The sequence below is a fragment of the Onychostruthus taczanowskii genome, unplaced genomic scaffold (assembly GCF_017590055.1).
Source record: "Onychostruthus taczanowskii isolate IOZ18803 unplaced genomic scaffold, ASM1759005v1 scaffold30, whole genome shotgun sequence".
NCBI classification, from domain to species: domain Eukaryota; kingdom Metazoa; phylum Chordata; class Aves; order Passeriformes; family Passeridae; genus Onychostruthus; species Onychostruthus taczanowskii.
This window is the reverse complement of record NW_024500350.1, coordinates 6,749,401-6,772,045: the sequence shown is the minus strand read 5'-3', so window position 1 is coordinate 6,772,045 and position 22,645 is coordinate 6,749,401. Positions and strand designations below refer to the sequence as shown.

Below are 22,645 nucleotides of genomic sequence, written 5' to 3'. Positions count from 1 at the left end.
ATCCATTAGATATTAGGAGAGAAATCTTCCTTGTGAGGGTGGGGAGGCACAGGGTGCCCAGAGAAGCTGTGGCTGCCCCTGGATCTCTGGAAGTGCCCAAGGCAAGGTTGGACAGGACCTGGAGTACCCTGGGGTAGTAGAAGGGTGTTGCTGCCCATGGCAGGGGATGGAATGAAATGGTCTTTAAGGCCCCTTCCAACCCAAACCATTCTGGGATTCTAGGATTTCCTCACCCCACCTGGCCACAGCATATTGCTTATCCTCCCCCAGCAAACAGGAGAGGCTGGAGGAGCCCCAGCCAGCTCCACAGGCAATCCCTGTCACCCCCGTGCCAGAATCCCCTGGGAAAGGCTGGCAGCCCACCCTGCACAGGGTAACTGGACTTTGGATTCCCCCAAAGCACTGCCTGGGAGCCACCCCCATCCCTGCTTTCCCGAGGGGGCCTCTGTGGATGGCTGAGTGCTGGGAATGCAACCTGCTCCATCATGCCTTAGCCCATGCTGCCATCTCCCGGCAGCTGCAGCCTCCACATCCCTCAGCAGCCAGGAGCCGACAAAGCAGCTCCCTCCAATGCTTCCCTTCCACCCTGGGGCACCTTCCTGAGCCCTTCCCCTTCCTACTCCGTGCCACCAGTATCGCTGTGGGGAGGAGAATGAACCCATGAGCCACACCAAGCCCTCGTGGTGGCCCTGGCAGCCCCCATGTGACCCTACCATGATGATCCCCAGGTGACAGCCCTGGCAGCCCCAGGTGACCCCCCCATGGTGATCCCCAAGTGACAGCCCTGGCAGCCCCAGGTGACCCTACCATGGTGATCCCCAGGTGAGCCCTGGCAGCCCCAGGTAACAGCCCTGGCAGCCCCAGGTGACAGCCCTGGCAGCCCCAGGTGACCCTACCATGGTGATCCCCAGGTGAGCCCTGGCAGCCCCAGGTAACAGCCCTGGCAGCCCCAGGTGACAGCCCTGGCAGCCCCAGGTGACCCTCCCATGGTGATCCCCAGGTGACAGCCTGGCAGCCCCAGGTGACCCTACCATGGTGATCCCCAGGCTCCAGATGTCGGATTTGACGCTGTATCCCTTCTGGTTCAGCTCTGGGTTAATTCTCTCAGGCTGCCAACAGAGACAAAGGAGGGTGAGGAGCAGGGATGCCCCCAGTGCCCTGCCCACGCCCAGGGTGGGTCTCTCAGGGTGGCAGCCCAGCCCCCTTAGCCCACACAGCCATGTCACCCTCCTGGTTGTGCTGGTTCCCCATCCTCACCAGGAAGGGCAGGCAGTGAAATGTGTCACCAGAAAGTGGCACCTGCACCACGGGCTGGGGTGGTGGAGCTGACCTGGCACAGCAGGCACAAAGGGGATGACAAGCCTCAGCTCTCCAGGACTGTTTTCACCATGCTCGAGTGCCCCACGAAGGGTGAATCCTGCACAGCAGCTCCCAGGAGCAGCCCGAGGCACACAGTCCCTGGGTGTTTTTCCTCCCCGTGCTAAGCACTACTGTCCCCACGGGGCAAATGGGAACCAGGCAATGGGGAGCAGTTCCAGAACCCTCCCCAAGGTCACAGGCAGGCAAGCAGGCAGCAGGAAGGCGTGCCCAGATGTGACCTGAGCCATGAGATCAGATCAGATCTGCCTCCCCTCCCAATGGGATTGCATCCCTTCACTTCAGGGCCACCCAAAGGAATCCCCAGGATAGGTGCTGGAGGCTGATCCTTCCCCCCAGGCTCATGTTCCTCTGGCTGCTCCCCACACTTCAGCTTCTCAACTTACAGCCATGTAGGGTTTGCATCCTGCATCCATGGTTTTAGCAACAGAGTCAACGAGGTAACCGCTAATCCCAAAATCGCACATTTTCACCTGCCCCTGCGTATTGATCAACACGTTAGAGGGCTTTACATCTGCAAAAGGAACACAGAGCACAGTCACTGTCACATGGGGTGCGGGGCCAAGGCACAAGCAGCCACAAAGGGTTCAGCAGCAGAGGGCACAAGGAGCTCAGCAGAGCCCAGTGCTCCGGGTGTGCCAAAAACCCACTGGCTACAGCTGTGGGGTGTGCAGGTGACAGCCTCAGGGGCCTGTGGTGTGCAGGTGACAGCCTCAGGGGCCTGTGGTGTGCAGGTGACAGCCTAGTGGGCCTGTGGTGTGCAGGTGACAGCCTAGTGGGCCTGTGGTGTGCAGGTGACAGCCTAGTGGGCCTGTGGTGTGCAGGTGACAGCTTCATAGGCCTGTCATGTGCAGGTGACAGCCTCAGGGGCCTGTTGTGTGCAGGTGACAGCCTTAGGGGCCTGTTGTGTGTCTGCCAGTGCCCCTTCACTCACACAGCCCCTCCCTGATCCAGGGCAGCAGCAGGAGGTAACTCTGCGTGTCACCATCACATGCCACTGCTCAGGGAATGGCCACGGACACCAGGGAGCTCACAGGGAGCAGCTCCACAGGGCTGGGGGTGGTTCTGTGGGGTGGTTCTGGGGGGTGATTCTACAGGATGATCCTGTGGGGTAATTCTAAGGGGTGATTCTGCAAGGTGATCCTGTGGGGGTGATCCTGGGGGGTGATCCCATGGGGTGATCCTGTGGGGTGTCTGCAAAGGGCTGGAGCTCTGGCAAGGCCCCACAGGTCTGGAGTCATGCCAACAAAAGGAAAAACCCATGGGGGAAGGATGTGGGGCAGGAAAGGGTGAAAGGGCTGAAGGGGAAGGAGAGAGCAGTAAACTGAGACACGGATCAAAGGTTCAGAAACCTTTGGCCTCTGATTTTAAGGACACAAAGCCCGACTGCAGTGTGAGCAGCAGCAGGAGAGTGGGAGCTGCACACCCCATGGAAATCAGGCCAGAGTCTCATCTCTCTATTGCTGCCAGATTTATCACTTCCCATCGTGGCTCTACAAATCCCTGGTGTGCTCATCAGGCTCGTGAGGGCCCCCAGCAGAAAGGGGAATTAAGGCACCCAGAGATGCCAGGAGGTGATACCCAGGGTAGCATGGAGGTGTTCTCCTGCAGAGCAGGGAACTGCTCTCTGAAATTCCAGCACAGGTGACCCTGCTTTCTCTGGAATGCTCCAAAGGGAGCAATTCTTTCCCTGCTGCCACCCAGAAACAACAGGTCACTTCCTGAAGATCCTGTGTCTCTACATGATAAAGAATTAAATGGAAGAGCTGAAACACCCTTTGAAGGATGCCAGAAGCTGTGTTTGAGCCCTGCTTATTAGAACTGTGGGTTTACAGCTCGTTAACATCTGCTCCCTAATCAGCGTTCTGCAATCAGGTATCCAAAATCCTCACCCATCTGTCACTACGCTGAAGTAAGACAATTTTCAGTGGAAATCAAACCAGTACACACAGAAACCCAGCAGCCAAGAAGGGCTTTCCACCTCCTGTAAGTGAGACAGAAGGCAGAAACTCAAGCCTCAGCCACAGGAAGAACACACCAGTGCCACTGCCTGCTCCAGCTGAACTCTGCTGCTTCCCAGGCACTCACACACCCCAGGGAGGGCTCCTCCCTCCTCGTGACAAATTGAAAATGACCCTTTAAAAATAAAGGTGTCAAGCAGCAACTGCAGATTTGCTTCTGAGTGTGTTCACGGCAGCTTTGAGACCCTCCAGAGGGGAAAACATCAGAAGAGTTTAAGGAGGGAATTTATGATTTCATTTGAGGCTGGTTTAGGTGTCAGACTGCTCTGCTGCACTGGTGCTCAGGGAAGCCCGTGGAAGGGGTGAGGATGGCTGGAGCAGTGCAGGAGGATGAGGCTGGCAGGGAGATCCCTTGTGGAGTTCTAGATATAGAACTTATACACTTTGTATATATAAAACTTTATATATATTACTATATTCTAAAACCTTAAACTCTAAGTTTTCCACCCTGTGATATTACACACTTCTCTTCAAACTCCACACCCACAATCCCAGTTCAACCATTCCATTTTGGAAGCCTTTGGAAGCTTCTCCAGGGCCTCAGGTCAGTGCAGTGTTCTCCTGGGGGTCAGTGCCTGGCAGCACACAAAGTCTCCAATTCTCAGCAGCCACCAGGGTTCCAACATCCCCTCCCACTGCACATCAGCACAGAGCCATGGAGCTGGGGAACAAACTTGGGCACAGCCTGCTCTGAGGCTTTCCAAAGTCAGTGGAAAAAAACTGAATTTCCCCCAGCTGATGAAGCACACCAGGGGGTTAGGGTTCAGATTATGGGTTGGGTAAAGCCCTTCCTCTGCCAGCCCCTCCTCCTCCCCTTCAGGGAAACACTGGGAGCAGCAGGCAGATTTTAAGGAGCAAACAGCAACTATCTCCTCTGCATGGGTTTTGCTGAAAGTCATGAGATGCTGCGGAGTATTTCTGCTGTCAAAGGCTGACTTTATCTGGGGTATTTTGGGAGCCCTTGGCAGGCTGAGAGCAGGGCAGTGTGTGCCTGGCACTCACCTCGATGGATCACGGAGAGCTTACTATGGAGATGTTCTAGTGCTTTCACAATCTGAAACAACAAATCCAGAGTCAATCACAGCTGGCAGCACCACAAGGAGGAGGAAGTGATACCTGGCTTCACCCCAGACCCATCAGGAGGGCAGGAAAACCACATCCCATGAGTCCTGCACCTTGCCAGCAGCCTGAGGTGTTGGTGGGTACCCAGAGATCTTCCTGGGGGCTCCAGCACCCTGATGAGAAGGGGAGGGAGCTGCAGGAGCCTCCCCACACCCCACACTGGGCCAGCTCTCCATCATGGGTATGGATGTGCTCATTGATGGCTTATAAACAACACCACTTCAGACCAGGCATGGAAATGGCCACATGGGCTGGCACATGGACCACCCTCTTCCTGGTGCCCACACAGCAGGGAGCTCAGGTCAGGTAGGAGCTGGCTTAGAAGAGAAAGCCCTTTCCCTGCCCTCCTCACCCTGCTGCTACTCACAGAGACTGCGATTTTCCCCAGGATGTCCTCGGGAATCGTCAGGCCTTTGTCAATGACATGTTTGTAGAATTTGTCCAGTGAGGTATCCATCAGCTCCATGCAAATCCACACATCTCCCTGGAGAGTAAAGCAAGCAGATATCCAGATATTTGAACAAAACATCTCTTCTTCCAGCCTCCTTTTCCTTTGTCCCTTTCCTTTCCTCTTTCCCCTTCCCTTTTTTTTTTTGTTTTTTAAAACCCATTCAAAGCTGTCCTGAGCCCTCTTTTCCCTGCTCTGGAATTCAGTGCTGTGCACATTCCCTACCATTTAGGGCGTCCTCTTCCCAAAGCAGAGCCATGGTGATTTAGGAGCCCAGAAAGTTATCAGGAACTGAGGCTCCCAAAGCCCAGCCAGGAAAAGTTCAGCTCTGCAGAGCTGTGCTTAAAGCTCTTCAATAAATCCTCCTTTTCAGAGCTTTCCACGTGGATGAAACCAAGCCAGGGCAATTTTAACGCTATGGGACCAGGCTGTGACCAGGCTGTCCCACAGCCACAGTAAGTGACACATCCTTAGGCCAGGACTAAAACCTCCGTGTCCAGGTGGAAATTAAACCCCTGGCACCTGCAGGAAGTGCAGGAGTGGGAATTCAGCCCCAGGAAGTCTCACCTCTCGGAAGAGTGCCCCATAAAAGGTGACAGTGAAGGGACAATCCACTGTCCTCATGGAGATATCCAGGTCCATCAGCAGCCTCTTCTGCTCCTGGCTGTTCACCGTGGCTCGGATCCGCTGCAAGACAGAGCAGGTCAGGGCTGGCTGCCCCAGGGCCTTGGCACCACACCTGGGCCCTCCCAGCACCCCTCATGCCACCCCTCTGTCACCACCTTTGTCACAGGCACATCCCCAGCCCAGCACCCACAGGGTATTTACAAGGGTATTTATGGTTTTGACCTGTCACATTCATATTTTCTGAAAAATCCCTTCACCCAGGATTTTTCTCCTGGGAAGCTGAGAAGCCTCAGAGAAAAAGGAAAACAACTCTTATCTCATTTGCTTCACCTGTGTTTTGCTCCTTTGGAATGTGGTTGGAGATTGTTTACCCACAGGTGATTGTTCCATTGGTTTTTGGTGTGAATTATTATTGTTTAATAGCTAATCAGGGCCAAGCTGTGTCAGACTCTGGAGAGAGTCACGAGTTTGCATTATTATCTTTTTAGCATTGTGTAAGTATCCTTTCTGCATTCTTCAGTATAGTATAATATAGTATTCTTTAATATACTATAGTATCATAAAATAATAAATTAGCCTTCTAAGAACATAAAGTCAGATTCATGATTCCTTCCTGCCACGAGGGTCCCCGCAAATACAATAATGACCCAATCCTTCAATATTTCGTCTTATGGACTCATGCTGCAGTGTGAGCTTTCTTAGTCAATCATGTTATGACATACAAACCTACAGTACTGCATTCTAAACCCATTGTTCACTTTTGTAACTACTTTTATTTTTTCTGTATCTTAAACTCTAAAACTCTAAACTTTCTTCTTCTGAACTTAATGTGTCTCTGCTTCAAACTATAAATCCACATTATCGCTTCTAGTACTCAAGTTTGGAAGCCTTTTCCAAGCTGTCAGATCAAATCCTGGGTTTAATTTTAAGTTTTGGTGCGTGAGCACTCAGGGGTGTTCTCACCACTGGTGGTTTTGCTCTTGCCTGCAAACACCACTCTTTGTGCAAGAGCCAAAAGAAAGAAGTGGCTTGGGAGAGGAGAAAGGAGCACAAAATCAGATTCTGAGCTGGTGGGAAGCTGGGATTTTTGGAGTGCAGTTCTGTTCCATCAGCAGGTTTTGGGCACAAGAGAGGGCTCCAGAGCCCGTGGGTTCCCCATGGCTTTGGAAAAGGGGCATTTCCCAGTGTCCCAGGAAGAGATGTCCTTGGTGTGAAATACCTGGAGACCCTTGGCTGCCAAACACGTCTCCAGGGCAGACACAGGTCACACACACCTTCCAGGCTCCCAAAGCCACCCGAGGTCACTTATGGGCCAGAATCAAACTGCTCAGCACCACAGAGAGCCTGAGTGCTCCTACCACGCCCTGCTGAGATCCTCCATCCCTTCAGAGAGGCCTTTGGCAGTTTGGTGAACCCCGAAGCAAACAAAAAGACCAAATGTAGAGCACAGGGGTCCTGGGACCTGGCCCAGCCAGCACCCACAGCAAAATCTACCCACAAGTGAGGAGCAAAGAGTTTGCTCAGAGCTTCCAGATCTTTTTCTCCTCCTCTGAAAGGAAACTAAAATTCAGCCAAGCAAAAACTGGTCCTTCCCAAACTACAGTTTTTCCCATGACCATTTCCCTAATCTCCAAATTTATGAGTCTAAGCTGTTGTTATGAAAACTTTTCATGATAGTATCTACAAGCCTGCCATGAGTCAAGATCCCACTGCGGCAGGCAAAATGTGAAAATCCCAACACAAACTTCCTGTTCCAAGGAGACTGAGAAAGTCCCAGATGAAGAAGAGTCTCTTGTGCAATTAGATATATTCTTCTTTATAATTATGAAAGGAATCTGAGGGGCTACAGCAGAAAAAATACATAAATTTAAATGTATATTTTTAAAATTACGGTGTATTGAATCCTAGGCAAACAGGAATATTGTGAATAGCAGGCAAAATGTGAAAATCCCAACACAAGCTTCCTGTTCCAAGGAGACTGAAAAAGTCCCAGATGAAGAAGAATCTCTTGTGCAATTTGATTTATTCTTCTTTATAATTATGAAGAGAATCTGAGGGGCTACAGCAGAAAATAATATATAAATTTATATGTATGTATATTTAACACGTGTAATTTATATGTAATTTATATGTATGTGTATATTTTAAAAATTATGGTGGTTTTGCTCTTGCCTGCAAACACCACTCTTTGTGCAAGAGCCAAAAGAAAGAAGTGGCTTGGGAGAGGAGAAAGGAGCACAAAATCAGATTCTGAGCTGGTGGGAAGCTGGGATTTTTGGAGTGCAGTTCTGTTCCATCAGCAGGTTTTGGGCACAAGAGAGGGCTCCAGAGCCCGTGGGTTCCCCATGGCTTTGGAAAAGGGGCATTTCCCAGTGTCCCAGTCTCCTACAGCACTAGAAATGATGCTGTATTGGATCCTAGGCAATCAGGAGTATTGTTGAAAAGGTGAACAATGTGTTTGATGCACCACAGCGCTGGAGCACCCCGCTTTTAAACCACTCCCCTTTTCTTGGTCCAACACCCCAAACCTCCCCGTGTGGCAAGAGGATGAGGAAAGCAGAAAATGTCAGCAAGGGAACAAGGGGGATCCAAGAGTGCCCAGCACCCCAGAAAGGCCAGAAGCCCCCGAGGCTCACTGTACCTTCACTGCCATGATCTGCCCGCTGGGCACGTGCCGCATCTTCTCCACCACCCCGTACGCACCTCGTCCCAGCTCGGAGATGGGCTCCAGGTCATCGGCCTTCACCTCAAAGTTCTGTGGGACAAAAGGCAGCAGTGGCCCTGGGGGTTTGTGCTGTGCTGTGCTGTGACCCCCAGTGCAGCCCTGCTGTCCCCAAGCACAGCCCTGCTGTCCCCAGTGCATCCCTGCTGTCCCCAGTGCATTCCTAAAGGCAGCAGTGGCCCTGGGGGTTTGTGCTGTGCTGTGCTGTGACACCCAGTGCAGCCCTGCTGCCCCCAGTGCATCCCTGCTGTCCCTCATTACAGCCCTGCTGTCCCCAGTGCAGTCCTGCTGTCCCCAGTGCATCCCTGCTGTCCCCAAGCACAGCCCTGCTGTCCCCCAGTGCATCCCTGCTGTCCCCAGTGCAGCCCTGCTGGCACATCCTCTCCCCGCTGTGCATCCCCTCCCCAGCTGGGATAAATTCCCAGCCTTGGCAGTTTATATAGATATAAATTACATCTATTATATAAATAATAAATAGTAAATTTAAAAAATATTCAATAGTTATATAATTTATATAATATATTAATATATCTATATACCATTTTATATTTATATTTTAAAATAATGTAATATTTAATAGACAAATTATATTTTATATATTACATATCTATTATGTGTATCACATATTAAATAATAATATGCAGTATAGTTATATAATTTCTATAATATATATAATTTTATATTCATATTTATTTAATATTTATATATTTTAAATAATATAATACTTAATAGATATATTATACAGATAACATATATATTATATAAATAATAAAATAACAAATAAATAATATTCAATACTGTTATAATTTACATACATATTTATATATCTATATACATTTTATATTTATATTACATGTATATATCTTAAATACTATATTATTTAATAGATAAATTATATATATCACATATTTTAAATAAATAAGTAAATATGTATACATACATATGCATATATCCATATATATATATATATATATATATATAAAATGCAGGGAGGATCAGCCAGCACCATGGGTGGGGGCTGTGAGCTCTGAGGGGACGTGGCCTGTGGCCTGTGTCACAAAATGCCAGCCCCAGCAGGGGAAGGGTGGCAGGGACAACGCCGGGGCCATCTGGTGCCTCTGTGCTGAGGAGCATCCCGAGCAGGGCAGGCCCTGCAGGACCCTTCCTTCATGGGATGGTCTGTCCCAGCCTCAGCCCGGTGCCATGGAGTCATGGAGTCATGGAATCATGGATCATAGAGTGCTCTGAGCTGCCATGGAATCGGGGATCACAGAGTGCTCTGAGCTGCCATGGAATCATGGATCACAGAGTGCTCTGAGCTGCCATGGAATCGTGGCTCACAGGATCACAGAGTGGTCTGAGCTGGGATCATGGGATGGTTTGTGTGAGAGGGACCTTAAAGATAATCTCACTTCATCTTCCTGCCATGGCAGGGACACCTTCCACTGTCCCAGGGTGATCCCAGCCCTGTCCAGCCTGGCCTTGGGCACTGCCAGGGATCCAGGGGCAGCCCCAGCTGTGCCAGGGCCTCCCCACCCTTTCAGGAAAGAATTTCCTCCTAATATCCATCTAACCCTACTCTTTTTCTTTTGAATCCATTTCCTCTTGTCCTGTCACTCCAGGCTCTTCTCTTGTCCCTCCCAGCCACCCTCAGCTGGCAGCACTTTCAGCTCTCCATCCTATGAGGGCTGGGATAGAAAACACCACAGCAGCTTCTCCCCAGGGAATCACCTTCAGTCTTATTCCGTTTTATTTTATTTCCATCCTCTTCTGCCCCCAAACAATCACGGAAACATCTCCAGGTATTTAAAAGCTTATTTCTCCAGACCTGCAGATGGGCCAAATACCAGCTGGATTTTCAAATCAGGGAGAATTTCTTTTGTCCATCATCATTTTCTCCTACCTTTACAAAAGAGATCATTTGTATGGCCCCTGCATCCCTGCCCTTCTCCTTTCTGCCACAATATTGTGCAGCCACGCTGATAATAATGATAATAATTATTATTATTTTTCGATGTTTCAAGCCTGCCTCTGCCACTATCCCCAGCCACTCTGCTTGCTGCAAGCACAACCCCATCACTCAGTCCCCAGCAGTGGGTGAGGATGAACTGATTCCCAGGGAAAAATCACACATGGCTTCTTGCTGGCACAGCAGAAAAAACCCTGCAGCCTACACTGAGGCAGCTGGGGATGCCACAGAGAGCAGGGAGACACTCTGGGAATGTGCACAAGGAGCCCTGAGTACCATTTTGGAGTCCCAGCAGAGATTTGGGCATCTCTGAGAGCCTGACCTGTTCACCAGGAGCCTCTCCAAAAACAGTGCTCTCCTCAAACCAGCAGCAGAGCTTAAAGGAACAGGAGGGAAAGTGGCTTTCCCTTGGGATTGGGGCAGTGTGGGAATGCTGGTGCCCACCCTAAAGGAGCCTGGCTGGATAAACAGGTCACAGATCCATGGGAAATGCAAACCAAGGCGTGCCAGTCCCTGGGAGACAGCCACAGAGCTGTGCCTGGAGAGCAGCCTGGGCTCTGGGGCTGTCACTGGGGTTTGGGGTTCCCTCTGGGGCTGTCAGTGGAGTTCCTCTCTAGGGGGTATGACTGGGGTTCCCTTTGGGGCTGTCAGTGGGGTTTGAGGTTCTCTTTGGGGCTGTCAGTGGGGTTTGAGGTTCCCTCTGGGGCTGTCAGTGGGGTTTGAGGTTCCCTTTGGGGCTGTCACTGGGGTTTGGGGTTCCCTCTGGGGCTGTCAGTGGAGTTCCTCTCTAGGGGGTATGACTGGGGTTCCCTTTGGGGCTGTCAGTGGGGTTTGAGGTTCTCTTTGGGGCTGTCAGTGGGGTTTGAGGTTCCCTTTGGGGCTGTCACTGGGGTTTGGGGTTCCCTCTGGGGCTGTCACTGGGGTTCAGTGCACCATCACTCTGCACCATCCAGCCTGGCCTCACTGCTCCTGCCTGGAGCCTTTTGGGAGCCCTGGAGCCTTCCCTCATCCCTGGGACAGCAGGGGACAGGTGATTTTCTTGGAGCAGGAATTTGCTCTGCCTCCCTACTGCACCATGTTTCCACCTCCCAGCCCCTGCTGCAAATACAAAATCCAAAATGAAAGGAAAGCCTCCAAAATCAGGCATTTTAAACCACAACTGGATTAGCACTTCACTGCATAAATTACCTCACTGACACCAAGGCCTATCTTTTGCACTTCATACATTTATTGTCCAGCTTTAAAGTGCTTTTTGAATTCTGCTCTACCTTTTCCTCCTATCAAAATAGCTGTCCTGGGGTTTGATTTTTTCCCTGATATGTTTTTAATCCAGGTGGATTGGTTTCCATGCTGCCAGAATGATTTGTTTCCAGAGCAGGAACATGTACCCTGAGTTCAGCTCCTTAGGAGATGACTTTCAACATTAACAAAGAGAAATATTTTGGGTGAAGGCCTTAAATCAGCAAAGGAACTGCAGAGGAGAGTAAAACAACCCTGTCAGCAACCCCCTTGCTCGATAATGATAATTTCCAGGGGATTAGCTGCACCTCAGTGCAGCAAGGAAGGAATTTCCATGGTGGAAAATATGAAGGGAGCCCACGTGCCATGGGAGGCAGAGGGTGAGTGCTGGGGGCACACTCAGCAGGGCAGTGCCAACAGCAGCTCCAGCTGCCCACGGGGCCACGCTGGGCTCCCACCCACACAGCCCTGGCTGCAGGAGCACAAACACCAGGTGCCACTTTGATTTTTCTGCCTGCACGTGGCTCACAAGCCCCCAGAGCTCAGGAGCTCCCAAGGTGGATCTTCTCAGCTTTTATTCCTCCAGCAACTGCTTTTTCTTTCAGGTAAAATGGCCTGTTAATGTTAATTGTAACAGCTGGTATTTAATTCTCTGCCTTTTTTAGGGGGGTTGAAGTGAAGCAATCCCACAAGCAGCCAGCCCAGGGTGGTCTCTGGTCCAAGAGGTCTCTCAGTCTTACCTCCTCACCAATAGAGATGCAGGCTTTGGAGTCCAGATCTCTGGGTGGCCTGCCCAAAAAAAAAAAAGGAAAATATTTGAAATATTCCTACAAAGGTCAATTTTCCAACCCCCAAGCCATGCCCTCACACCTTCCCTGCAGCCCTGAGCAGCCTCCTGGCTCTGCAGGATCAACAGATCCACAGTCACCCTTAAAAAAAGGAAAAAAGTGACTGGAATTGGCATTTCTCACACCCAGCCTGCTCCTGCAGGATCCCAGAGGGATTCACTGTGAAATCAAGGCAGGTGGCAAGCACCAAATCTCTGCCAGCCTGCAGGAAAAGTGGATTAAATGGGCAGGAAGATCCAAACCTGCTGTAAATCATCACCTCAGTCACACAGCACAGGTTGACAGGCTAAAAACACTCAGTCCACAGAAGCAAAGAAGGCCAAGCAGGCTGGAGTTGCACAAAGGGCCTTAAAAACAGACATTCCTTCTGCAAGACTGAGTAGGGAAGGGGATGAGGAAGGGGATGAGGTAGGTAGGGAAGGGGATGAGTTTCATGCCTTGACCAAATGCCTGCTGCTCAAACTGGTGGCCAAAGTGTCACACCAGTGGAAACTGGGGGTCCATTCTGGTTTTTATCTTTTTTTTTAAATATTTTTCTTCTGCTCTTTATCTTTTTATCTTTTACTGCATCACCCAGCAGCACATGAGGCTGAATGATGAATCTCAGATGGGGCTGAGACCCCCTGGAAAATCAAGGGTTGTGAAATTATCACAGAATCCCAGAATAATTTGGGTTGGACATTAAATATAATTTAATTTAATTCCACTCCCTGCCATGGGTAGGGACAACTTCCACTATCCCAGGGTGCTCCAAGCTCCATCCAGCCTGGCCCCTGCCAGGTGCCAGCCAAGGCTGGGAGGCAGCTGGGCTTCGTGGTTTGCTTTTCATTCTGCCCCAGCGCTTGCAGACTTACGTGGAGCTTGTCTGTGGTTGCTCAAATGCTTCTTTAGGAATTTTCAGCCCAGGGTTTCTCTTCTTGCCTGTGAAACAAGAGAGAGGCAGAGTTAAAGAAAGGCACTTTTTGGTTGTTGTTGTTGTTGTTTGGTATGATTTGTTTGGGGTTAATTTGCAAAACACAGCTTGTCTATATTTGTTGAGCTCATTTAACAGAAATGCCCAGCCAGGCTGGTGGGGCAGACTCAGGGCACAGAGTTCAAACATAAAGTGCCTTTGTTCAGCAGGGTTCATTAAAACCTGCAAGCTCTGCCTGCCAGCTTGGTCCAGAAAACGGGCAAGAGCTCTGGCAAAGGCAGGCCAGGAGAACATGCAAAGGGAAAGGTATTTCTCCTTCTACACACACAGGATCCCTTCAAACACTTCTCAGATTTAAAACCATTCCAGATACAGAACTTCAAACCCTGGCAGGAAGAAACATCTTCTGAAAATTGCATCTGAAGGTGCAGATTGTGATTCTGTTTAACTGCACGTTTCATCTCCTGGTCACTCAAGTTATGCAAACCCAGCAAAAATAAAGCAAAATTCAAGTTTGGAGGCTTCAGAGGCATTTGTTTCTATTCACACTGACCAGCCAAGCTTTTCTGAGCTGGATGCAGCTCAAGATCCGAGGCAGCTCAGCTGCAGCTCTCCTGGAAAGGGGCTCCAAAGCAGCAGCCACGAGAGCCAGGCAGAGCAGAGAAACACAAGAAGCTTTTTAGGACTGCACAGATCCAGCCCCATTTCAGCATGGGAGAAAACAACCTGGAAACATCACTCCTGGCACCAAACCCCAAGGGAAACATCTGCCTGCTTGGCTGGGTAAGAAAATCCCTGTTCATCCCCCCAAAAAAGGCACAAACATCTAACTGAGATATTCAGCATTTTAAGTCTAACAATTTCTATTAAATACTCTTTTTTTTTTAAGCAGGAGTTTTACTCTCTGTTCCCAACCCTCTCTCTCAAACTTCACCTATACATGTGTGAATTTTTTTTTCCTTTTGACACATCAATAGATGCCTGTGCATCCCAGTGCCACAGGGGTGCTGGATCAAAGGGCAGGCACCCAGGATGGAAAATGACCTGTATGAATCAATTAATCAATTCAGATTAGCTTTTTTTTTTTTTTTTTTTTTTTTTAGTGTTTTGGTTTTGGAGTTATTTTGTTGCTGTTGTTGTTGTTGGGGTTTTTTTTGTTTTTTTTTTTTTTTTTTTCTTTTAGTGTTTTGGTTTTGGAGTTATTTTGTTGCTGTTGTTGGTGTTGGGGTTTTTTTTGTTTTGTTTTTGTTTGGGGTTTTTTTTAAGTTTGTTTTTTTTTTTGTTTGGGTTTGGGGTTTTGGTGGTTTGGTTTTTTGGGTTTTTTTTTATTTTTAGTGGGTTTTTGATGGTTTTTTTTAGTATTTTTTTTCTTCATCTGCTCCAAAAGATGGGATCTTGCTCTCTCCTTTTGATAAAGTCATGCTAGGATGGGGCAGGCTGCAAGAACCCAGCTGACACCTCATGGGAACAGCATTTATTGGAAACCCCTGCACACTCACTGCTGGGATTAGAAATCAACAGAGCTGTGAATGCACACAGGAAAAAAAATGGGAAAAAAAATGCCAGTTCTCTGCTCCCAGGAGCTCCCAAGTTCACACAGGAAAAGCAAAATAAAAGCAGCAAGGTCATGGAGAGCACAAAGCACAGCTCTGAGTTTTCCCAAAAAGTAAAAGCTGGTGTGTAGGGAAGCAAAAATGATTCTAAAAACCAGTGGAGGAATTCCTACAGCGAGCAGAGCAGCTCTTTGACCCTTTTCATTCCATTTTTTTGGCTGTATCCAGGAGGTAGAAGTGAGGAGCTCCAGATTCCCTCTCCAACCCAAGCTGTGCCAGGTGCACCTCAGACCTGTGGGATGTTAAATGGGAGGGCTGTTCTGGATGCTGGCACGTTAGCCAAAAAAAGGAATCAAAAATACAGGTCTGGCAGTGCAGGCAAACAAATTCCCTGCTCCTCTGGCATTTCCCAGGCTGCCATCCCAGCCACCTCACTGCATCCTCAAGGAAACGACACAGGCACAGGAAAAGCATCTTCAAACTGATTTTGCACGTGGAAAAGAAGACACAAAAATCCACCAAAGTGCCTAGGGAGGAACTGACTGCTTCTTTTAGGGCTGAACTGTCCCTGTGAACACTCAGCAGCTCCTCCTGGCAAACCCCAAGGATTCATTCTGTTGCAGTCACACTGGCATGACCAAAATCCAACAAGAAACAGGCACAAATTTGCTCTGTTATTCCCTTTTTTCCATTTTATCCTCCAAGCTTTGCTTGCACCACCCCGTGTGCTGTCCCTGAGGCTCAGGAACCTGCTGGGGGAGGGAGAAAATGAACCAGCTGGAAATGAAGGTGATTTGAACTGGACCCAGAACAGGCTGTGCAGCGTTGAATCTTATCTTGGTTCACGAGTGGTGTCAGCAGAACCAGGGAGCAAAAAGCAAACCCAAATAAACATTAAAAGCCTTTCTTCCTAGGGAAATAAAATCTGCATTTTGGGCAGTTTATTTTCCTTGTCTCCTCTTCACAGAACACAATATTTTGAAGCTTTGCCATTTTTTTGAAGCACAATCTGTCCATGCCTTGGAGCTGCCAAGGCACAGGCAGAGTTTAACATTCTTTGGGGTTTTCTTTTCAAGAAAGCAGAAAGCAACAACAGTAGCTTGAATAAGACATGGATTTCATGATGGCACCAGGAGGAGGATTGGGAAATGGGAATTGCCATGGCCAGGACTTGCACCTGCAGCAGAGGTGTGTGGATAGAGGGGGGGATGTGCTAGCTTTGTGGTTATTTAATAATTCTGGGCTGAAATCAGGCAATTTCATGGCTTTTAACTGGATCAGGCCAAATTTCTGAGCTCCTTTTGTTCCAACATGCAAAGCACTCATCTCTCCGAGCCTCTGGGGCCAAGGTCTGTGAGTGGTTTGCAGGAAGCAGCAGCAATCCTGAGCATGGCACTGCTTTAAAACCAAAATAAGCAGCAGAACCACCCCAGCAGGCTGCAGGAACCAGGATCTCCCTTCACTCCAGCATTAAGTCCAGCTCACACCACTGACTTTCTCCTCAAACAAACACACTTTAAATGCTTTTTTTTTTAAAAGGAAAAGAATAATTGGAAGTCTCAAGATCAGTTCTGTTCAATAGGAATTGCCAAGCAAGTGTCTGTCAAAATAAAATCCCCCAGTTTGCCAGAGCAGACATCGGCTTGGGGAGTATTAAAATCATCTGCACAGGAGCTCCAAACGTGGGGGCAGCTTAATAACACACAAAATTGGATGGTACCTGTTCCATGCACCAGAAAACCAGCATTTTCCAGAGTGTTTTTATGAATCATTACTATTTTTAGCTTTGTTTCCTGGACAAAACCACCGTGTGTGTTTATCTGCCGGTCTGTGTCGCTTGTGGCCCCTGTCAGCCCCATCTGACACAGAAACTGAGCTTTTGGAGATTGCAAATCTGAGAAAAGCAGGTGATTCAATGAAGGAGTCCCCAGCTCAGGGATTGAAAGATAAAAGCCACCCATGGCAGGCACCAGGTGCTCCAGGTGCTTCAGACACAGAAATAACAGCACAGGGCTCCAGCCTGGGGCACAACCCAGCACTGCAGAGCGGATTTACTGCAATCCCCTGGGATCTGCAAATAAGGAAAGCCCCAGTGAACCACCACACTCAGCTCCAAGTCTAAATGTGGCTCCTTCTGCAGAAGGTTCTGCTGGTGGCTCAGCAGATGGGATCGTGCATCTGCTCCCCAGCACCCAAAAAAAATGAATTTTCTGTGTAAACAACCCCTGGAGCCTTGCTGGCCCCTGAGCCTTCAAGCTAAAGCTCATTTGAGAGCTCTCCCTGCAATTTGGCACATGGAGACATCCACAAGCACTTGACTCAAAAGCCAAGTTTTAAGAATAATTGAGGCAGAAACAACCAAGCCTGGTTTACAGTGATGCTGGGAGACATCTCCAGAATCCAGTTTTGATAAACAAAACTTCCAGGTTATCTGACATTAAGCAGAAGCTTAAATCTACTTTATTTTAGCAAAAGACAAAAAACCTCGCAGTAAATACTGAGGTATTGGTGAAGCTTAAATCTACTTTATTTTAGAAAAAAAAAAAAAAAACAAACACTCACAGTAAATACTGAACCTGGTGCTGAAGAAGGTGCCACCTTTACAAAGCAAGTTTCCTACCAGTTCTTTCCTGCAAGTTCCCTCTCAGGATGAGAGGAAACAGCCTCAAGTTGTGCCTGGAGAGGTTCAGATTAGAAATGAGGAGGAATTTCTTCACCCAAAGGGTGGCCAAGCACTGGGAGAGGACCCAGGGCAGTGGTGGCATCACCATCCCTGAACAGATGTGGCACGTGGGGATGTGGTTTAGTGGTGGCCTTGGAAGTGCTGGGTTAATGTTTGCATTCAGTGAGCTTGGAGAGCTTTCCCACCCTTAAAGATTCCCTGATTTTGGGTTCTGATGCCAGCACTTGGCTGCAGCATCCCTGGGAGCTCCCGTGGCCCAGCACCGACCCCACGGCTCCTGCAGGGCCCAACCAACCCCGAGAAGCAAACCAAGGCTGAGAGCAAAACTGCAACAGGAAAAAGAAACCCTGACCCAATGAAAACACATCAAACACTTCCCTGTGAAGGTCTTAAAGCCAGTTCCTGAGGGAGGGGAGAAAGGACAATTCCAAGGGGCTCCTTAACCTCTTCCCACTGACAGAGCACAGGGATGGATGCTGTTAACCCCCCTCAATTAAATAGCAATATTGAAAAAGGAAACTTCAACATTTCACAGTGAAAAGAACAGAGAATAACAAAGAAAGGGAAGACAGAGGAATTTGCTGCCCACATGGGCTGTAACAGAAAATAAACTTTGACTTCTGAAGGAAAATCCCAGTCTCCAGACTTTTCACTGCAGTCAAAACCTTTTTATGATATAATCCAAAATAAATGGTTCCTTGCCACAAAAAGCTCCTATTTCCTTCAAAGGATATTAACTAGTTCTGTTTTCACCACAATTTATTATTAAAAATGTGTTCAATAGCCATGTAGCAACATTTCCTTTCAAACAACACTCTTAGGCTTATAACTTGCTGGTAAAATTTCACAGGCAGGAAATGCCTCTTTCTCCCATTTTTAAGGAGATAAAAGTGGCTCATTTACGATTCCTGTCTCTCCCAAGGATTTTTTTGTGTGATTTCTTGGAAGGTTTTGAAAGCTAAATGATCTGGTTTTCCCCTATCAACTGTACTCTTTATGTGAGCAAACTCCCACCCCAAAAATGAGGGCAACCTGGGGATGTTTGGTGGGTTTCCATGGAAGAAAAGTGAGTTTTGGCAGCTCATGGGCAGCTCCCAAGGCTCCACAGCCAAAGTCTGGCCTGATCCTGAAGTGCCACTTTGCAGAGGGACAGGACCCACGGCCATGGCTCAGGGGCAAAACTCCCAACACAGATGGTTCTGGCAAAACCAAGGAATTAAGAATATTTCTTTTGTGTCCCAGCCACCCTGGAAATGCTGAGCAGGAGAGAGCTCCTCATGCAAAGCCTTGGTGTGCAAGTGCAAAGGGCTTCTTTCATCCACAGCTCTGCTCCAGCCCACATTTCAGCAACAATGGTGGTGTGATGCTGCCAAAGAGAATTTTAAGCCTTGCAGGACACCTGGAAATATCCAAATCTCTGAGAAATTACTGGACACAAACTCTGAGATAGGACAGAGAAGGTCACCTGGAGCAACTGCTACTGTAGGTGTAGCAACCTTGTATTTAAAAATATTTTGAAAAAATGACCAAAGAAGTGAAAAAATATTTTTAACAAGTATTACAAATAATCTCATGGGTTCATTATTTATATTTGTGAATTGTTATGGCTGTCACACAGACCATCCTGGCACAGTCTGAGGGCTGGGGATGGATTTGTCCTTCTCCTTCACTCCTGTCACCACTCCCCAGTGCTCAAGGTTTGAAGCCTTTAATCCTGCCCAGGTCTCTCCCCCAAGGAATTAAATTCTCCTCCCCCACGTGGGGACATCCCAGCCCAGTGTGAGAGGAGCATTCCTGGTGTCCCCACAGTCAAACACTGCCCACTCCAGACTAAACAAGGCCCATGAGCACAGCCCAGGGCTCCCTGCCCAGCTGAAAAATTAAAATACACAGAGATAACAAAGTCTATTCTCAATGAGTGGGCCTGAGGAGAAGCCCTGCTGCTGGAGCTGTACCAGGACTCCTCCTGGCTCCACTCCAGCTGAAATGGAACGAGGAGAAGCCCTGCTGCTGGAGCTGTACCAGGACTCCTGGCTCCACTCCAGCTGAAGTGGAAATCCACCCTCAAAGAGAACACAAAAGGGGGTGCATTCCTCAAGCAGCCACTTGTGGTGGGTTTTGCAGCCACATCCCCACGTGTCCCCCCCATGTGGCATCTCCACAGTGGTTCCTGCACCACCACCTTCCTCCCACAGGCTCCAAATGGGTGAAACCCTTTGAAATTTGCCCTCTGGGCAGCCCAAGTATGGAACCAGGCAATGGATTTTGGATTAAAATGCCTGTGGGATGGAGCTGCAGGTGACAGGGAGGCGGGTGCTGGTGACAGTGGTTTGGTGACCATGGTGAGGAGGCACGAGGGAAGTTCTCTCACCCCTTCTGCCCCCGTGGTGGGTTGTGTGCCAAGCCAGGTGTTCATGTAAGCACCAATGATACAGAAAAGAAGTCTGAAAATCTGCTTTAGGAACCCTCATTAAGCCACAAAAAGAATTTAATATGTAAGAGATGTTTAAAAGCTGTAGAAGTTTCAACCAAAAGCCAAGGGATGGGATGAGGTGGATTTGTGCTTTATTTTTCTCCTTGAAACCTGAGGATGCTGCTCTCTCCTTAGCCCTGCCAGAAAGTGGCCAAGTGCCACTGGCTGCTCTTCCATCACTGCAACTGGATGTGTTGGAAGCAAATGGAGATGCTCCAGGGATGATGGTGCAGGACAGGGACATTTCCTACACCTCCTTTATCTGTGTCTTGCCTCAAGGCTGTTTGCGACAACTCCTTGGAAACGGCAAACTTGAGATGTGTTTCCTTAACAACATTTCTGGGCTGCCTGGGGAATGGAGCTGAGCCTGCCACGGTCCTGGGCCAAGGTGGCTCCCAGCTCCAGGCTTTCCTCCTCTGCTTTGGATGCCATGGAGCTGCTGGCACAGCTGGTGGCCGCTGGCACATCCAGCTCTGAGCACATCACGGCCCCACGGTGTCCACACTGCAACTCACACCTCAGTGTCTGAATTAAAGCACTATTTATTTTCCTTTCTGTCTTTAGGAGTCATATTTTGGGTCAGGCAGCAGGAAAGGCAAGAGCATTTACATGGCTGTGGTGAATTTTTCCAACATGTACCAGAAGGAGAGCACAGCAGGAAACCCTGGAACATTGGCACACCACAGGAGCAGAGGATGCTGCACTGGCATCCCATTTAAATTCCCAAGGCTCCTGAAGGGAAGAGCACAGCCTGGCACAGCCTGGGCACAGCTGCCCCACTGACCATGCACCAGCTGATCCCCAACTCCCCACGACACCATCAGCACCCACAGGGAATGTGGGGATGCAAGGCACTGTCCTGTCCCAAGGGTGGCCATGCCCAGCCCCTGTGTCCCAGCACCCAGATGTGTCCAATACCCAGATGTGTCCCAGCATCTGTCTGTGTACCAGCACCCAGATGTGTCCCAGCATCCAGATGTGCACCAGCACCCATCCCTGTCCCCAGCACCCACCCCTGTCCCCAGCACCCATCCCTGTCCCAGCACCCATCCCTGTCCCAGCACCCTTTCCTGTCCCAGCACCCATCCCTGTCCCACCACCCTTCTCTGTCCCAGCACCCACCCCTGTCCCCAGCACCCAGCCATGTCCCAGCACCCAGCCATGTCCCAGCACCATTCCCTGTCCCAGCACCCTTTCCTGTCCCAGCACCCATCCCTGTCCCAGCACCCATCCCTGTCCCAGCACCCTTTCCTGTCCCAGCACCCATCCCTGCCCAGCTCCAGCTCTTGCCCCGGGGTTTCTCCGTCGCAGGGCTGAACTCGCTGCTCTGACTCAACTCTGCAAGCTGTAATAAACTCGGGGCAGGAGAGGCTCCAAACCAAAATAGCAGGGCTGTGCAGGGAGGTGAGGTGCACCCGCTGAACCGGGGCAGGCTTGAGCAATGCCAGGGTTATTTGTGTCCCAGGCCCGGGTCAGCCCTGCTGAGGCACCCACACCGCCGAGACAAAGATCTGCAGCTTTGCTGCCAGGTAAAATCACAAGGTCAGGGCTTTGTGCCTGTCTCAGCCCAGCCTCCAGCAGGAGAAGCTCCGAACAGCAGCAGAAGAAAACGCTGGAACAAGGCAGAGCAGGGAGCTCTGCAATACGGACTCCAGCAGACTTAATCTGTGGCTCCTGCAGTGCAGACACGGACAGAAATGTCACCAAACTCAGCAAATATCAGGACCTATTTGCCACCTTTCAGCAACCTCTGTATTTCAGTAATTCAATTTTGAAGGTAATTTCCTGATTCAGGCTAATCTCTCTTACTCTGCCCATTTTCCTCTTAACACACCCTGCAAAAGGGCTGCAGGCTGCTGGGTTACTCATGACAATACTGAAACCAGAGGATGCAATTTCTTCTTGTTTATCTGCACATTTTGGTTAGGAGAGGCTGTCTGTCCCCCTGATAAGACTGCATTTCCAAATCTCAGAGGAGTTCAGACCTGCTGAGTGCAAAGCGGAAGAGCCACTTTAGATAGAGATCAGAGGTGGGATCCTGTGCTAAGACATGCCCTGGAGGGGGGCTGCAGGGACCCTGGGGAGGGGACAGGCAGCTGATACAGCTTTGGGACAATTCTGGAACTCCCCACCAAACAGACCTGAGCCTCCCCACAGCTCCTGCAGGGAGCTCTGGGACAATCACAGGCTGGAGCAACCATCCAGCAGGTTTTGTGGGACACCAGCACCCAGGGCCAGTGTGCAGATGAAGGCTGCTTGTCTGATGGAGATGATCCTGCAGGTGTGGGTGTTAAGGATCCTCTGTGTCCTGGAGAAGTCACTGACACCTCACTGAGCTGTTCCATGGGCTCCCACACTGTCCTGGATATCCCAGCTCCATGGATTCCACTTCCCAGCTGGGCTCTGCCCCATTTCCTCTACCCCACTGCAGTGCTGGCCTGCAGGAAAACCAACAGGAGAGGAAGCGGGGCCCTCAGTGCCCATTTCCACACTCAGAGATCAGCAGAGAGCAGCCACATGCTCACTCCTCATACCAATGGAGAGGTGACAACAAACAGCTTTGCCAGACAATGTCACTTCCCACTTAATGTCCCTTTCCAGACAATGTCCCTTCCCAGCCCAGTCACTTCCAGTCTGTGCAGGGCACAGC

At 49.5% G+C, this 22,645-nt stretch overlaps 1 protein-coding gene across 2 annotated transcripts in view; it reads right to left on the bottom strand.

Annotated features, from left to right (window-relative positions):
* MAP2K6 (mitogen-activated protein kinase kinase 6) overlaps positions 1-22,645 on the bottom strand; it is a 56,217-nt gene that overhangs the window by 17,332 nt on the left and 16,240 nt on the right. For both annotated transcript variants that reach the window (XR_005953002.1, XM_041408986.1), the window contains exons 2-9: positions 13,228-13,294; positions 12,266-12,314; positions 8,237-8,350; positions 5,536-5,655; positions 4,888-5,004; positions 4,401-4,452; positions 1,764-1,891; positions 1,032-1,109 (exon numbers count right to left, since the gene is read on the bottom strand). Coding sequence is in view for 1 of the 2 variants with exons in the window: in XM_041408986.1 (XP_041264920.1) it covers positions 1,032-1,109; positions 1,764-1,891; positions 4,401-4,452; positions 4,888-5,004; positions 5,536-5,655; positions 8,237-8,350; positions 12,266-12,314; positions 13,228-13,294 (725 nt within the window). In the remaining variant the exon portion in view is untranslated. The remainder of the gene's footprint in view (positions 1-1,031; positions 1,110-1,763; positions 1,892-4,400; positions 4,453-4,887; positions 5,005-5,535; positions 5,656-8,236; positions 8,351-12,265; positions 12,315-13,227; positions 13,295-22,645) is intronic.